At 38.1% G+C, this 18,870-nt stretch overlaps 1 protein-coding gene across 1 annotated transcript in view; it reads right to left on the reverse strand.

The window, feature by feature from the left end:
- LOC150077598 (phospholipid-transporting ATPase ABCA1-like) overlaps positions 1-18,870 on the reverse strand; it is a gene marked incomplete at its 3' end in the record, with an annotated part of 856,770 nt that overhangs the window by 425,885 nt on the left and 412,015 nt on the right. The window contains exon 21 of the mRNA XM_090386943.1: positions 11,078-11,217. Within this exon, the coding sequence (XP_090243069.1) occupies positions 11,078-11,217 (140 nt within the window). The remainder of the gene's footprint in view (positions 1-11,077; positions 11,218-18,870) is intronic.

The following is an 18,870-nucleotide window of genomic DNA, read 5'->3' on the forward strand; positions in this document are numbered from 1 at the left end:
AGTTAGAAAATTGTCAATTAGGTTACAGTTAAAGGAAAGAGATACAATTCGGGGATTTTGGGGGCACCTAATTGATAAGACGGTTTCGGAAGTACTGAAGCATTTGATGAACACTCTGGGTACAATACCAATTTCATTGATGAATGTAAACGAGGATTTTCACAAATGAACCTGATCAACAGCACAACCAGAGCTTCACTGATGAAAAAAAAAAACAATTTATTCATTACTATTTCTTAAAATTGTAGACCCACTGGTGACAAACTTCGATCCAGCAAATATGTCGATTCCTGGCTGGTTCGTAAACGTCATTCAGCAACAGACACAAACAAAGAAAAGAAGTCGGCACAGTGCGTCGGATGAGAACTTAATAAAAATTTGGAATATTCTACAAAAACTTTATTATGAAATTATCTTTAGTTATTACTTATTTTATTCACATTTTACTTATTTTTTATATACTTAAATAACAAATTTATGCTTAATAAACTGTGTTAATATACTTAATTTGTTGTTCTTAATCCAAAAACGTTACTATTAAAGTAACAACATCAGGAAATTTTTTTGAGTACTTTTAGAATTCTAAAAATCCTTTTAATTTTCATTTTTCTGATGGCAAAGACTGAGTACTGACACCTATTTTTTTTACAAAAAAAGCACTGCTGCTGCTGCCCATATGCAGTACTTTGCATTTGTCAATGTTAAACTTCAGTTGCCACCTCTCAAGTCCATCTGATCAACTTTTCCAGATACCGTTATTGTACTGTACTATCATTAACAACCCTTCCAACCTTCGTATTGTCTACAAACTTAGACATTAACTCTGATATACATTTATCAACATCAATGATAAATACCGAAAACAACAATGGGCCCAACACCAAACCTTGGGGACACCACTAATTAGTATAAGCATTAGTAGAGGCACATGATGCAAGAAAGCAAGCTTATACAGTATTAGCCAAAAAAAAAAAAAAACCCTTCCCATTTCACTGATCCATTCATTACAAATGTTTGTCTAGTTCTGCCTTGAATTTATTTAAGCTATCAACTACAACAGATGGAAGTTTATTCCAGAAATCAACTACCCGCTGGCTAAAGGCAAACTTCTGCACATCTATTCTACAACTGTCTTTCCTCAGTTTGAATCTATGCCCCCTCAGGTTTGTAATCTTCAGAGGAAGAATCCCCTCAGCATTAAATCTGCTCAATCCATTGAGCAGTTACAGATTTCCTCGCAGGTGCTTAGTTTCCAAAAGCTGCAATTTGCAGAACTTAAGCCTTTCTTCATAAGAGCACCCCTTTGTTCCCTTCACCAGTCTTGTTGTCCTTTTCTGTACTCATTCTAGCAACTCTAGATCCTACCGAGGATGCCAAACCTGTACGCAATACTCAAGGTGTAGCCTGACCATTGCCTTATAGAAGAGGATAATCACCTCCTTATCCCTGCTTGCAAAATTTCTCTATATCATTGACAAGCCCCCATGACCTGCACTGCTCAGAAAACTTCATATCTGATTGCACTATTACCTCAAGGTCTCTTTTATTCTCGACTAAAAAAAAAGGTAAAGTGCAGCCATTATCAACCCACTGCAGGATGGAAGCCTCCTCAACAATTCATGCTGAGGGAAATGGACCATAATCTGCCACGCTGCTCCAGTGAGGGTTGGCAGATCGACCGTATTCAGCAGTCAGGGGCTTGAACCCTGGTCTACTCAAAGAGCGTGTGCTACTGCACTCCTGCTCCTGACCACTTGGCTATGGAGGCTGAACTATTCTCCAATATCTTGAGTGTAATACCACATAGTTAGTACGTTTCTCTGCGATTACTGCTACCCATATGCAGTACTTTGCATTTGTGAATGTTAAACTTCAGCTGCCACTTCTCACCCCATCTACCCAACTTTTTCAGATCCTGTTGCAGCAGCATACTGTCAATGCTATTGTCTAAAAAATATATAAATTCATACACCGACCATTGAATAAAATTTAATATGACTACAATCTTTACACAAAAATATTTACAATAAACTATTGCGGAATGCTAAAAACTGTAATAAAAGATCGTTTACAATAAAATTTGCTAAAATATAAAACATTAAAAGCGCTAAAAACCTGAAGCTTTCGGGAGCGTCAGCTCCCTTCTTCAACAGTGATATGACTTCCTGCAACATCTCCTTAAGTAGCAGGCTCACGGTACCACTACACGTGGTATTTCTCCACGTGGTTCAATCGGCACATGGTCAGAACTGGAAGCGGAAATGTCTCGGGAACGTGGCAAAGAAAATCGTTCATCCGACCTTAATATAATTGTTTCAAAGATAGGATTAATATGTATGCCTCTATCTCTATTCATGGTATTCCTACTGGATGAACTAATCCGTAAACCCTCGAGCCATTTACGCTCCCAGTATCCATGTGCACGATCCAAAATAATAGCGTCCTCCGGGGAGATTTGATGCTGCCTCTCCCAAAAATGTTCGGCCACAGCAGACGTTGTTGTATTCAGCGGTTCTTATGGCATTTAAATGTTAACATAGCTTCTCCAATTCCTATTAGGAATTGGAGAAGATATGTTGATGATACCTTTGCCCTGGTCCAGAAGGGGAGGGAGGATGATGCCGTTTGCTGGCTTAATAGCTTCTCCCAATTTATACAATTCACCTCAGAGGTGGAAACGGGTGGTACCCTGTCATTTTTGGATGTATTGATCTCCAGGGTGGGTTTTAGACTTAAGACGTCAGTTTTTAAAAAACCCATGTGTAGAGGTCAATACACCCATTTCAATTCAGCACAAGCTGGACAATACAAGAATAGTGTAGCAAAAGCTTTATTTGACAGAGTAAGATCACACTGTACCACTTCTGAGGATAAAGAAAAAGAAATTAATCGTGTCACGGCAGAACTTAGAAAGTGCGGATACCCCCAGAGGATCCTGGATAGATATAGTAGAGGAGTGTCCGAACGTAGGGAGTCGTTCGTTCCGGTAGCCACCGCATACATCCCCTACTATCCGGGCCTTACTGAACATCTGGCAAGAATTTTACGGGGTTATGGGACACGCTGTGTACAGCTTCCTGGGCGGAGGCTGTGCACAGCTGTGTCTCAGGTCAAAGACCGCATACCAAAAGATCTTAGTAGTGGAGTGGTTTATAGAATAGAATGCCTGGATTGTGGGGAGTGTTATGTGGGGGAAACAAAACGACGGCTCAGGGATCGTCTGGGGGAACATTTAAATGCCATAAGAACCGCTGAATACAACAAGTCTGCTGTGGCCGAACATTTTTGGGAGAGGCAGCATCAAATCTCCCCGGAGGACGCTATTATTTTGGATCATGCACATGGATACTGGGAGCGTAAATGGCTCGAGGGTTTACGGATTAGTTCATCCAGTAGGAATACCATGAATAGAGATAGAGGCATACGTATTAATCCTATCTTTGAAACAATTATATTAAGGTCGGATGAACGATTTTCTTTGCCACGTTCCCGAGACATTTCCGCTTCCAGTTCTGACCATGTGCCGATTGAACCATGTGGAGAAATACCACGTGTGGAGGTACCGTGAGCCTGCTATTTAAGGAGATGTTGCAGGAAGTCATATCACTGTTGAAGAAGGGAGCTGATGCTCCCGAAAGCTTCAGGTTTTTAGCGCTTTTAATGTTTTATATTTTAGCAAATTTTATTGTAAACGATCTTTTATTACAGTTTTTAGCATTCCGCAATAGTTTATTGTAAATATTTTTGTGTAAAGATTGTAGTCATATTAAATTTTATTCAATGGTCGGTGTATGAATTTATATATTTTTTAGACATGAGTTTTCCCGACCTCAGAGGCCTCTTTCAGGATATTGTCAATGCTGTTATTAACAACCCGGCCAACCTTTGTATCATCTGTAAACTTTGACATTAAGCTTGATATACCTTCATCAATATCATTAATAACATTAGTCCAAGAAGAGCAGTGTCCATTGATAACCATTCTATGTCTACTCCCACTCAACCATCCTTTTATCCATTGTAGCAACTTGCCCTGAATGCCATATGGCTCCAATTTGTACTTCCATGTGCCACAGTATCAAAAGCTTTCCTAAAATCCAAATATATGCATCTTGCATTGAATTGTTGACTTGATGCTTTGTCCTTCTGATTCGTAGCAAAAAATGGATATGGTTATAATTATTATTATTTATATAGATAAATAATAATAATTATAATTATTATTATTTATATATAGAATTTTATTTTTATAATATTTTTATATTTTAGAATTATATATATAGAATATATATAATTTATATAGATAAATAATAATAATTATAACCATATTTTTCATTTTCAGATATTTTCATTCCTGTGATCACAACATACGGTCGAAAAGTGTTGTCAGCTTCAGGAAGGAAAATCATTTTGAATATTTGTTAGATTCTTTTTAATTGCATTACATTGATTTTTAATTGTATCAAATTGATTTGAATTGTGTTAAATTCGTTTTTAATTATTTATTTTTTACTCTAATGTAAGTTTTCGATGTTTTTGTTTTAATTTCTGGAGAGTATCATACGGAAGTGTTCTACGTACTATACTGAGGTAAACTCCTCTTATTCTTTTACAATTATTATTATTGAATAAACATTAAAAGCAACCAAGAGCTGAATTTAACGTTTATTCAATCAGGCTTAACCTCAAACCAAGGGTTTGAGGTTAAGCTGGTAGCAGTTACTGCTTAACCTCAAACCAACAGCTTGAGGTTAAGCAGTAATTGCTACCAGGGCTAACAATAAATTTGAGTTACTGAATAGTCATGACATAAGTGATACAGATGGGGCCAAAACCTTTGGAAGTGGCCTGGCCCACTCCCAATGTTTTATCCTGAAAGCAACTAACATCATGTAGAGAACTGAAATATTTTATATATATTTTTCTTTTTTTTCCCCCCATATTTTTTTTTTCTTTCTTTCTACAACATTTTTGAAAAATTTCATCACACCTTAAGGTCTACAATGGTCTTAATCCAGCACTGATTGAGAAGATACTGTGAAAATTCTTTGTTGCTGGATGTCTGTCTTTGTTGTGGGCAACCCTGTCACCATAAGTAGCAAATTTGCCATGAAAGCATGGCGAATTTGAGTTTTCCATATTTGGCCCCAACAATAAAATGAAACAGAACTTTTTCCTGATGATGTGTTGGTTGCAACTTGATATTATATGTAATATTCACTTCCTTGCTTCAGTCACTCAATCGGCGTTCGAGCCCGTCACCACCAAATACGGAGGATGTGGAAAGGTCAGGGAATGACCACCGGATATTCCCGGAGCAATTTGGCCTTAGTTGCTAATGCTCTTAAAAACCAAATAACAAACAAACAGTCACTCAAAAAAACTGTTATAATTGTTAAAATTTTAACAACATAAAAAAAAAAAAAAAAGTAAATTGCAGCCATTATCAACCCACTGCAGGATGGAAGCCTCCTCAAGAATTCATGCTGAGGGAAATGGACCATAATCTGCCACGCTGGTCCAGTGCGGGTAGGCAGATCGATCGTATTCAGCACTCTGGGGTTTGAACCCCGGTCTACTAAAAGAGTGTGTGCTACTACACTCCCGCTCCTGACCACTCGGCACGGAAATTTTAACAGTGAATTATTTACTATATATAATAATATTGATAATAATAAGAATGACACTATTATACCATGTGATATTAACAAAATAGGTTTCATTAAACTCAAATAGAATACAAGTTTAATTTCTACACAAAATTATTAGCAGGTGATGTTTCAGGATTCTTAGTGAACCTTATCATCAGACCATAAATGTTACGGAGAAGAAATTGAAGAACATTTAACAGCTGTCTAAAATAAATTGATAGACAATTAATGAGAAGTAATTACAGCTAAAACCTTTCATTTTTAGATTATGTTATAAGACAATAGGATGTGCATGTAGAAAGAAACTATAATCAAGATAAAAACACAAGATACATTTCTTGGCTTCCTTTTGGTAACCATTAAAACATTGCATACCTACAGCTCTGTGGAAAGTTCAGTTATAGCTGAGTCAAAATCTCAGCTATAATTCAACTAGCCCTCAACAATGGTTAACTGCTCCTCATGATAAAGAAAATCATAAACTAAGCCACCAAAGGGATCAAAGACACCAGCAGTAAAAGGAAGGACCTCTCACACATCTACATCCCATATGTCCCAGGCATTGGCAAAAACTGCCAAAACACAAGGTGTGCCCACATTCTACTTTAGCTCATCAATTCCCCAAACAATGCCTAAAATTACCCAAAGACAATCCCAGAGGACTAGTATACCACATAAGGCGTGGTTGTGGAGTTGCCTACATTGGAGAATCCTACTGGCAGCTTCAATCCAGACTGAATGAATAAAAGGATATATGGTTCCAAATGCAAAGTACTGCATATGGGTAGCAGTAACCCCAGAGGAGCTTACCAATTGTGTGGCACTCAGGGTGTTAGAGAATGAAAAAGACCTGGGGGGAATTGTGCAATCAGATATAAAGTTTTCTGAGCAGTGCCGACCGGCTGCCAGCACAGGTCGTGGGGTATTGTGAATGATATACAGGAATTTTGCTAGTAGGGAAAAGGAGGTGATTATCCCTTTGTATAAGGCAATGGTCAGGCCATGCCTTGTGTACTGCATACAGGTCTGGAGGCCTAATTTTAGGAAGGATGTAGAGATGCTAGAATGAGTGCAAAGAAGAGCAACAGGATTGGTGAGGGAAACAAAGGGGTCCTCTTACCAAGAAAGGCTTAAGTTCTGCAAATTGCAGCATCTGGAGACTAGGCACCTGGAAGGTGATCTGAGTGAGGTGTATAAAGCCTTGAATGGTTTGAGCAGGTTCAATGCTGATGGGAGTCTTCCTCTTGATCAGATTACTAACCTGAGGGGGCATAAATTCAAATTGAGGAAAAACAGTTGTAGAATAATATATGTGCGGAAATTTGCTTTTAGCTAGCAGGTAGTTGATTGCTGGAACAAACTAGTTGTGGAAGTTGATAGCTTAAATAAATTCAAGGGGACTAACTGAAAAAAACCTTTTAGAGTGAATGGATGGGTGAAATGAGAATTTTTTTTTTTGCTGATGCTTTATAAGCTTGCTTTCTTGCATCGTATGCCTCTACTAATGCTAATCACATGATATGTCCAACAAATCAGATACAGCCTACCATGCCTTCCAATGCAGGAATCTTTGAGAATTTGGAGATAAAACAGTATTCAACATTGATCAAAATTAAAAAACAGAACCTTCAAGGAGGCTTTCTTCATCAGGCTTTTTAGTGACCTTTCTATAAACAGAATATATGGATCAAATTTCAGCATTCTGTACTTCAGCATTCTGTACTTCAACATCTTCAAAAGAACAATAGAAAATGTTATGTTTGTTTGTTATTTGGTTTTTAGGAGCATTAGCAACTAAAGCCATATTGCTCCGGGATATGCGGTGGTCATTCCATGACCTTTCCGCATCCTCCGTATTTGGTGGTGACGGGCTCGAAACCCGGTCTAATCAAGAAGCGTGTGCTACACACTGCTGCTTCTTCCCACCTGGCTACGGAGGCGCCAATATAATAATAGAAAATGTAGTGAAAAATCTATCACTGACCATAATTCACCATAACCCACAGGAACTAGTAGTTGTTGGTGACTCTATTGTCAGGGAAACGGGGAACATACTTTGTAAAAAGGATAGGTGGAACAGGACCAGAGTATGTCTGACAGGGGCAAAGGTTGATGATATTGTAGAGCGGATATCATCTTTTAAGGGCACAAATGGTGATATAGTTGTACACGTTGGCACTAATGATATTAAGAGTAGGAGACCGGCAGAGTTACTTAACAAGTACAGGTCACTGTTGAAAAACTGTTGAATTAGGGCTGAATTTGAAGTGTCTGCAATTCTGCCCAGACACGATAGGAGGGAGTATATGATGAGAGCTTGTCGGTCATTTCGGCCCTGGAAAGATTGTGCAAGGCTCAAGGGGTAGAATTTTTTTTCTGCCTGATCTGTACTTGTTAACAGGAGAGACTGCTTCTACAGGGATGGGATACACTTAAATAGAAAGGGTGCAAAAATATTTGCTGATGCTATCGAGGCAGTGTTAGGTGGGTCGGAAAACTGCTAGCTTGGGGGATACAAGGACTAATAGATTAACAGTAGCCACTGGCAGAGGTGAAAGTGATTTTTGCACTGCTTCTATTGGAATGAGCAGAAGCCTGAAAAACAATATGCAGGATATTTCAGAGACTGCTGGGGGTCATTGCAGTACAAGTTTCACAACGACAGATGGAAGTTTGTTCCAGCAATTAACCACCCGCTGGCTAAAGGCAAATTTCCGCACATCTATTCTATATCTGTCTTTCCTCAATTTGAATTATGCCCCCTTAGGTTCATAATCTGAACAAGTGTAAGAATCCCATCAGAATTCAGCGTGCTCAACCCATTCAAGGCCTTATACACCTCAATCAGATCACCGCGCAGGTGCCTAATCTCCAGCCACTGCAATTTGCAGAATTTAAGCCTCTCTTGGTAGGAGGATCCCTTCATTCCCTTCACCAATCTTGTTGCCCTTCTCTGTACACACTCAAGCAAATCTACATCCTATCTAAAACGAGGCCTCCAGACCTGTACGCAGTACTCAAGGCGTGGCCTGACCATTGCCTTATACAGAGGGGCAATCACGTCCTTTTACCTGCTAGCAAAATTCCTATATATCATTGATAAAACCCCACGACCTACCCTGGCAGCCTGTCTGCATTGCTCAGAAAACTTTATATCTGACTGCACAATTACTCCTAGGTCTTTTTCATTTTCTACTACCTTAAGTGTAATACCACACAGTTGGTACGTTTCTCTGGGGTTACTTCTACCCATATGCAGTACTTTGCAGTTGTCAAGGTTAAACTTCAGTTGCCACTTCTTAGCGCATCTGCCCAATTTTTCTTGATCCTGTTGCAGTAGCACACTGCCATTAATGTCATTAACAACCATGCCAACCTTTGTATCATCTGCAAGCTTCAACACTAAGCCTGATATACCTTCATCAATATCATTGATAAATATACAAAACAACAGTGGACCCAACACTGAACCCTGTGGGACTCCACTAATAACATTAGTCCACGAAGAGCAGCACCCATTGATTACCACCCTCTGTCTTCTCCCACTCAACCATCCTTTTATCCCTTGTAGCAACTTACACCTAATACCATTCTGCTCCAATTTGCACAATAGTCTTCCATGCGCAACAGTGTCAAAAGCTTTCCTGAAATCCAAATATATGATATCAAAATTATTTTTTGCATCCAGTTCCTTTGTAACCACATCTTAATATCCTATCAAATTTGTCAGACAAGACTTTCCCTTAACAAACCCATGCTGTGTCTGAATTAATGCTGCAGTCTTATCTAGATGATCCTGCAATGCATCTTTAACCAGTGACTCCATTATTTTACCCGGAACAGAAGTTAAACTAACTGATCTGTAATTACTTGTGTCGCCCTTCAATCCTCCTTTGTGAATTGGGGATACATTTGCAATCTCCAGTCCGTGGGGACCTCCTCTGAGTCCAAGGATGCTCCTTTGATATAACTGGATAGATCCCATCCACCCCAGGTGCCTTTCTTATGTTTTCTCCTTACAGCATTGGGAAATCAACGCACAACTATTTTTAGTATTCCTGGTTCACTATTTGATCATATGCGAAAAATTCATAATGAACAATGTCCTATGTGTCAAAAATATGATAAGCATGGCACGATACACACACATCTGATCAAGATTTCCTTGTTTTTCTCGGGTTTGCTGAAGATGAAGCCTTCCCTTGAGAGCCTGTGTTTCCAGTTGTTGTTGTTGTTATTTGGTTTTTAATAGCATTAGCAACTAAGGCCATATTGCTCCGGGAATATGCGGTGGTCATTCCATGACCTTTCCGCATCCTCCGTATTTGGTGGTCACGGGCTCGAACCCCGGTCTAATCAAGAAGCGTGTGCTGCGCACTGCTGCTCCTTCCCACCTGGCTACAGAAGCGCCTTGTGTTTCCAGACCACAGCAATAAACCCATGGCTCGTCTCCAGTAATGATGAGAAAAACAAAGTGTGGGTTGGCAGCAGCAACTAACAGCTCTATGTGATCATCAGTGAGGATATGAGACACAAACTTGTGTGAATCTTGTCATATTTTCAAATCGTTTATTAAAATTGACTGATAAATCCTAAAAGAATTACTAATTTTATTAGCAACTTTGTGGATAGTTAAATGTCAATCCCTCCTGAACAGATCATGAATACGAGTGATAGACTGATTGTGTTTGAAGTTGAAGGGCAACCAGAATGAGGATGAATTTAGTGGATAAGCTGCTTGTCCATCAAATTCATTACAAAATATCCTCTTTTCATTGTGAATCATTGAAAAGTTGTTCGAACGCACAGCGAATTCTCTCTCAAAGCTATTTTTCACATTTTTTGGGGTTGCACTTTTGTGCAATTTAATGAAAATCTAATTAAAATTAGAAGAAAATTCGCTTCTTAGTAAAATTGCTCATTTTAAAACGCAATGAGATACATAAAACACCTTCTATTCAAAGCACACTAATTCAGATTTACTGCAGACAAATGATTCTGCACTAGGTGCAGAAAAATTCCCATACATGTTGTGAATTAATTCCACAATTTGAAGATAAACTGTCAGACCCAGAACTTTTTTAAGTTCTGGGACTTACTGATGAAATCCTTATATGATCACATCTTCTATAAAAAATTCATCAAGGCTCTTGAAATAAATGGCACCTCAGAATCCATGCGAACTGTGCTCACTTAATTATAAGCTACTCACTGCAATAAAGAAAAATTTTTTTTTTTTAGAATTGGTATTCCTGCATTAAAAAACAAAGAGAGAAAATTAAAACTTTTGTTTCAATCTGTATAAAATTTTGTGTTAACTCAGAGAGAGACAAAGGTTTTAGATGTATATTATTAATAATAATTCACTCTGATATTAAGGCTCACTCCTTTTAAAAATAACTTAACTTAAAAATAACAATTCTCACCAGAAAGGTTCTTAGATAATTCATCTCTTTTATGAGATAATCCAATATCTTCAATCATCTTTTGGCTTTCCCTCATAACATCTGCCTCTGGAGTTCCCTTTAAACGACCATAGAACCATAGATGTTCCATTACAGTCAAGCTACCCAAAATATTCAGATTCATATAGTTATTTGTAATATAGGAAAAAGGAGTGTTTTGTATGCTATTAGAAGATTTATAGAAAATATATATATATATATATATATATATATATATATCTATATATTGGTGGATGATAATGTGATTAAGAATAGATTAAACAGGAGTTGTATTTGCAAGAACAAGGTAAAAATGATTTATCGGAGCCATGCTTTTCTGAAAATCAAATTGAGGTTCCGATAAATATTCTGATACATTCTGTATTTTAGCTTCTAATAGGATACAGAATATATCAAGACTATATTCTAATTACATAAATAAGTGTCCTTGAGTCAACAATAAAGGATCTTATATCCAAATCACAACATCATGTGATTTGGATGTAATCATATATCATGTAATTTGGACCAAATCACATCATTTACTGTCTCATTAAGTCAAACAATTTTATTTAAAAATGGCCAGACAGTTTTCTGCACAAATCAAAAATTCATTTGCTCAACTTTTTAATAAGCTATAAGTTTTACTGAAGTATCATTAAATTTATCATTGAAAACAAATTTAGTAAATGTATAAAAGAAAACACATTTAAAACTTCACTATTTCCCCCCCCCCCCCATATTAGTGAAATTCAGAAGTGATTCACAGAAACTCCCCCCCCCCACCCCATCAGCATTCAGTACACAAACAGCCTGCTGTGTAAAAACTTAATATACTATAAAAGTCTAGTTTGGAGTGCATAAAAAACAATCTTAAACCGAAACTTGATTTGCATGAAATAAATTCATTGCTTTTATGGTTTGTGGTTTTATGATAAAGAAGGGGCAACACTGTATATATTAACAGTGTCTACTACAACAGTCCTACATAAACAGAAACAGCTATAGATGATCAGCAGTTCATGAGGCCACAACAGTACACAGCTGCCAAATTTTTACTTAAGCTGAAGATGAGACAATTGCAAGCAGAGGAAAAAAACAAGGTGTTTTTGGACAAAACAGAAAAAAAAAAAAAAAACAGGAGTTTTTTTTTTTTAAATATCCGCTGTACTAGAAATTAAATTTACCAAAAAAGATACATATCTTACAATAAAATCAGCCATAGCATTATTCTGTCTGTGGATTTCTGTTTGGATATTATATTAGACATCAACTGACTTTAATTGCTGTAAAAAAGATACTTTACCCTCTTTAGAAATGTCAAGACAATGTTTTGTTCATAATGATGGCCCTGTGGTCTAGACTTAGCTTTTTTTTTTTTTTTTTTTTTTTTATGAGAACCCCAAACACGAGAGGTATTAGAACCTATAGTACTTAGTACCGTGCTGGGGTTGGAGGTTGAGAAGACGAAAGAAGATATTTGTTGACATTGGACTTGAACTTCTGTAGATTGTAATTTTCAGGAAATACGTATGAAGGAAGGTTGTTCCAGAAAACGGCAGTTGAATGAATAAATGAGGAAGATGAAAAGTTGGTTCTGTGGGTTTGAAGTTGGACAGTAAATGGATGTTGGCTGGTGGCGGCACGTGTTCGGACAGTTTTGAAAGAGAGAGCGGGAATTATAGAAGCCAATTCAGAAGAACAGTGCCCATGGAAGTATCTGTAGAAGAGGCATGCAGCAGAAACAGTACGTCTATGAGAAAGCGAGTGGAGAGACTCTGTTAGAGATGAATCATTAATTAACCTAACTGCCCTCTTCTGAATGGAATCAAGAAGCCTGAGAGAGGTTTTGGGGGCACCACCCCAGATGTGGGAACAATATTCCATGGCAGGGCGGATTTGCGATTTATACAGAGTGAACAGCTGTTTGGAAGAAAAGTAACGCCGAGAGCGAAAGAGAAAACCAAGTTTTTTAGATGCAGAGGAAGCAATATTTGTAATGTGCTTGTGCCAAGAGAGATTAGAAGTCAGGGTAATCCCCAAAAGAGATATATCATTTTGCCTAGAAATCGGAGTGTCACTAAAGATAAGCATAGGAGCAGAAGAATCCTTTTTGCGAGATATAAGACAAGACTGAGTTTTAGAAGGGTTGAAATCAACTAAGTTGTCTTTGCCCCACTGGAGAATTACCTGAAGATCGGCATTTAAGGAATTGGCAGCAGATTTTCGAGAACTTGAAGCTGATTGAGCAGGACAAGGTTTCTCAAAATGGAAAGTTGAATGCAATGTGCTATCATCGGCAAAACTATGGATAGGATTTCCAGTCAATGGAAGAAGGTCATTGATATACAAGAGGAAAAGAGTGGGGGAAAGAACTGAACCCTGGGGGACACCGGCATTAGTGGAGAAGTTAGAAGACAGAGAGCCATCTACCATAACCCTCAGTGAGCGATCAGAGAGAAAACTGGATAACCAATTACTAAAAACAGTTGGCAAACCATAAGATGGAAGCTTGTTTAGAAGACCTTTATGCCAAACACGATCAAAAGCCTTTGAGATGTCAAGAGCAACTACTTGTGTTTCACCGAACCTTTCCATTGAATTAGTCCATAAATGGGTAACATAAGCCAGAATATCACCAGTGGATCGACACTTACGGAATCCATACTGGCGATCGTTGATCAGACGGAAGGTTTCTAGGTAGTTTAAGAGTTGGCGGTTAATTGATTTCTCCATTACTTTAGAAAGAGTAGAAGTAATTGCAATGGGACGATAATTGGATGGGAGGGATTTGTCACCCTTTTTAGGAACTGGCTGGATATGAGCAAATTTCCAAGCAGAAGGAAAAACACCTTTGGAATACGAAAGTGAAAAAAGGCGGCAAAGAATAGGAGAAAGTTCAGGGGCACAGGTTTTGAGAACAAGTGGAGAAATACCATCAGGACCTGAAGCTTTCTTAGCATCAAGATTCATCAAAATCCTTCTGATATCCTTTTGACGGAAGACCACAGGAGGCATTGAATGGAGCGTGTTAGGAATGGTAGGAGGTGTTTTACCAAGATCATTAATACATGAGCTGGAAGAAAAATGGGATGCTAGCAGGTCAGCTTTATCCTTGGCTGAAGTGACAACAGAACCATCTGGTTTGGACAGAGGTGGAAGCAGAGATGGGCAAAAGTTGCGGCCAATAGCTTTGGCAAGAGACCAGAATGCTCGGCTACCATTAGGGCAAGAAGCAAGTTTTCTACTCTTAGCCTGTTCAAACTCTAGTTTGGACTGATTAATAACTGCTTTACAATTGTTGCGAGCTTTGGTGTAGGCAGAAAATGAAACTGAAGAATTAGAAACAAGCCAATTGCGATATGCAACATTCTTCCTTTGGACAGCCTTAGCACATTTATTGGAAAACCAAGGTTTAGATAAAGGACGAGATTTTAAAGTGGAGTGTGGGATAAAGGATTCCATTCCTGCAAGAATAATTTCACTGACACGATCTGAGCAAACGTTGACATCAGAAGTTTTGAAACAGTAATCAGACCAAGGAAAAGAAGAAAAGAAGTCTCGCAGGTCATCCCATTTTGCATTCTTGTAATGCCAAACAATACGAGGTTGGGAATAGCCATGAGATAAAGGTTCCATTGGAGAAGAGACAATCACCAAGTTGTGATCTGAAGTGCCTAAAGGACCTCTCACTTCAACCTTGTACTTAGAAGGGTTGTTTGTGAGAAAAAGATCAAGCGTATTGGCTGTATGATTAGGATTGTCCGGTATTCTTGTAGGTAAATGAACAATCTGTGCTAGGTCATTAGTAATTGCAAAAGCCTCAGCATCTCGACCTGCTGGGTCGGTGTGACTAGAAAATGGAAGCCAGCTGGAGTTGTGAACGTTAAAATCACCAAGGAAAATTACCTCACTGTTAGGAAAGTTGGACTGGAGAAAGTCAAGTTGCAAAGAGAGGAAGTCAAAGAGCTCCAAGTGATTAGTGGAGTTGGGAGAACGGTAGAGACAACAGATGAATTTGACACAATGAGGTAGAGAGATTTTAAGCCAGAGAAGATCGAAGAGAGGAGATTCCAAATTGCCAAGTCTTTGACAGGGAATATCAGAACGGACATATGCACAAGTACCACCTTTGAGGCGAAAGGAATCATACAGCAAATAATTTGGACATCTGAGATGAGAAGTAGTTGAATGAACTGATAACTGAGATTCAGTCAGAAAACGTACATGGGGTTTGGAAGACTGCAAGCGGAAATGGACATCGTTGAGATTGGAATTGAGACCACGTATATTTGTGAAATGAATTAGGACGTCCTTGGGAGGTTTAGATCTTTTCGCAGATAAGCTTGCTCTATTATTTTGACAATTCATGGTGTATTCAATAGTAAGAAAAAGTGGGCGGGACATGCTGCATGAAGTAATGAAATTTTTGGATATGTCGTACATGTGGTAAGAATATACCCAGATCCTTGACATAACGTGGCCTCGACAATGCTCCCCGCATACACACTACTCGGACTCCCTCCAGTCACTATCTGGCAGAGTAGAGGTAGCAAGATTATACACTAGCTGATCCGGAAGCCTCCTAGAGAGTTACCAATAGGTTTGGTCCGGTGTACTATCTAGCGGCCGGCCTGCGAACACCGTTTTAGAGCTGTACCCTTGAAATGTAAGGAATATTGGATCTTGCCACGACATTCATCATAACCTCAAAAATCATCAATCATACTGCATGATGGAAGAGATAGGGAAGGGTTGGCCGGAACTTAGTTCTAGAGACTAAACATGGGTTCCACCACTTCAAGCCTCCAATAAGCAAAGTGGTGGTATTTCACCGGTTGATTGGAAGTATCCAAATTTCATAAGCTTCAGCAGAAAGAGAAGACCTGAACTCAGTTATTCTTTTTCTAACCTTGCTGGCTATTTTCACTGTTATGAGGAATTATTAAAATGTCAAGCATGATTTGGGATAATTTGTTATATTTCAAGTTCTTTGTAAATGTGTAAGTCCCCAACTAAGGAATGCTGTACATCGATTCTTTCTTCTTTCATAATAACAGCTGGTCCTCATGAAACTGAGAAACTCAATATGATGATCTACTGAAAAATCTATTTCTTTTATCTTTTAATGAAAACAAGAACTGGAAACTTCCCACAAAAAGCTTTGAACTGGAACCAATGCACTGCAAATTGATGAAATTTGTGTTACCTTAGCATTTATAAAAACATAATTTTTCAATGGGAACTTGAGGACACCATAACAAGAATCTTCTCTTTATTTAGACTCTCCACAACCTTGACAGAAGAAATGCTTATGACTATGTCAGAATCATCCTCCTGATTTAGCCTGTTATGATGATCAATTTCTAAAGTGGAAGATTTTAAAACTGTTGGTAAAATATTTTTACACAAAATTTTTCAACATATTTAGAAGTATTGGCCATAGTTATTACTCCATGTTAAAGAATTTTAAAAGAAATATTTTAAAACATAATTCAACGATTCTTCGATCCAAGGTTTCTCACATGGATGTGAGGAAACTTGGATTGAAGAATTATTTTCACACTTCTTTGACATATTATTGAAAGGCATTCTTAATTAGAATTAGTTGAGGCATATGATGCAAGAAAGTGAGCTTACAGAGCAACAGCCAAAAAAGGCTGATGAGCTTTGCACTACATAAATATTGAAATTACTGCACATACAGAGAACAATGCTAATATCATGTGTTTCAGTTTTGAAACCAGACAACCACAGAACATCTGATGGCAAATTCATTACAGAAAATAAGCAGAAATTTTACAAACTAAAAAAAAAAAAAAAAATCTATTTTATGTAGTATTTTGTGAAAAGTTTTTGCAAAAAGACAACCTTTTGTCACTAACTGTATTATGATGATGAGATGGAGAAGGGTCGAAACAAGTAACAAAAAAAACAGATTCTCCATTGTAAGAAGCAGCTGTTCACCAAGAGTTCAAATAGTTATGAATTAAATAGTTTTTCTTCTTTAGGGCATATAATTCTTTGGATATGAATATTTAATATTAGCATTAGCTGAGGAATACAATGTGAAAGCAAGCTTATGCAGCATCAGCAAAAAAATAAAATAAAATAAAAAAAAAAACCTCCTCCCATTTCACCCAACCATTCACTCCAAATGCTTGTCTAGCTCAGCCTTAAATTTATTTAAGCTATCAACTTCCACAACAGGAGATGGAAGTCTGTTCCAGTAATCAACTACCTGCTGGCTAAAGGCACATTTCCACACATCTATTTACTTTCCTCAATTTGAATCTATGCCACCTCAGGTTCGTAATCTGAGCAAGAGGAATAATAACAACACCACTGAGCTTGCTCAACCCGTTCAAGGCCTTATACACCTCAATCAGATCACCTCGCTGGTGCTAGTCTCCAGACTCTGTAATTTGCAAAACTTAAGCCTTTATTCGTAAGAGCAACCCTTCGTTCCGTTCACTAACATTGTTGCCCTTCTCTGTACTCGTTCCAGAAGCTCTAGATCCTTCTTGAAATGAGGCCTACAGACCTGTATACAGTACTCAAGGTGCGGCCTGACCATTGCCTTATACAAGGGAATAATCACCTCCCTATCCCTGCTAGAAAAATTCCTGTATATCATTGATAAGACACCATGAGCTACTCTTGCAGCCCGTCTGCACTGCTCAGAGAACTTCATATCTGCCTGCACAATTACCCCCAGGTCCTTTTCATTCTCTATCACTGTCAGTGTAGTACCATAGAGTTGATACGTTGCTCTGGCGTTGCTGTTTCCCATATGTAGTACTTTACATTTGTCAATGTTAAACTTCATTTGCCACCTCTCGTCCCATCTGCTCAACCTTTCCAGATCCTGTTGCAGCAGCATAGCATCAGTAGTGTCCTTAACAACCCTGCCAACCTTTGTATCGTCTGCAAACTTGGACATTAAGCTTGATATACCATCATCAATATTATTTATAAATACAGAAAACAACAATGGACTCATCATAGTATCAAGTCAAATTGGTCAGACAAGACCTCCCTTTAACAAACCCATGCTGTGTCTTAACTATTACTGCAGTCTTGTCTAGATGATCCTGCAATGCTTCTTTAACTAGTGACTCCATTATTTTCCCTGGAACACAAGTTAAACTAACAGATCTATAGTTTCTTGTGTCACTTTTTGAACTTGTTTTGTGAATTGTGGATACATTTGCACACCTCCAGTTCACGAAGACCTCCCCTAAGTCCAAGGAAAATCTCATAATTATGGTTAAGGGTTTGCTTACTTCCTTTGCTGCCTCCTTTAATATAACTGGATAAATCCCACCCACCCCAGGTGCCTTCCTTATTTTTAACTTCAAAACAATTTCTCTTCCACTTTGTACTCAGTTATTACAAAATCACGTAGCTCTCTGTTAGAGTTTGATAAACTTCTGGCATTACCCTCCTTCAATAACTCCTCATGTGTGAATGTAGATGCAAAAAAATATTCATTCAGTTTATCAGCTACTTGAGCAGGATCATCAATAGTCAAACCATCTGTGTTAAGTGGACCAATCTGATTCATCCCTTTCCTTCTAGATCGCGGGTTTCCAACCTGTGCATCGTGACATTTGGGGCTAAATCTAGAGCAGTATTTCTTAGTTGTAACAAAAAGCCTAGAAGCTTCCAAAATTACTTCCTTGAATGCTTCCCACTTAGAATTTACTGTTGGTAACATCGTCAGTTGATCCCACTGTACAGAATTTAAAAACTGTCTGAGACCACTGTACTCA

Source organism: Mastigoproctus giganteus, chromosome 12, assembly GCF_048544385.1.
Source record: "Mastigoproctus giganteus isolate SK-2022 chromosome 12, ASM4854438v1, whole genome shotgun sequence".
Taxonomy (NCBI): domain Eukaryota; kingdom Metazoa; phylum Arthropoda; class Arachnida; order Uropygi; family Thelyphonidae; genus Mastigoproctus; species Mastigoproctus giganteus.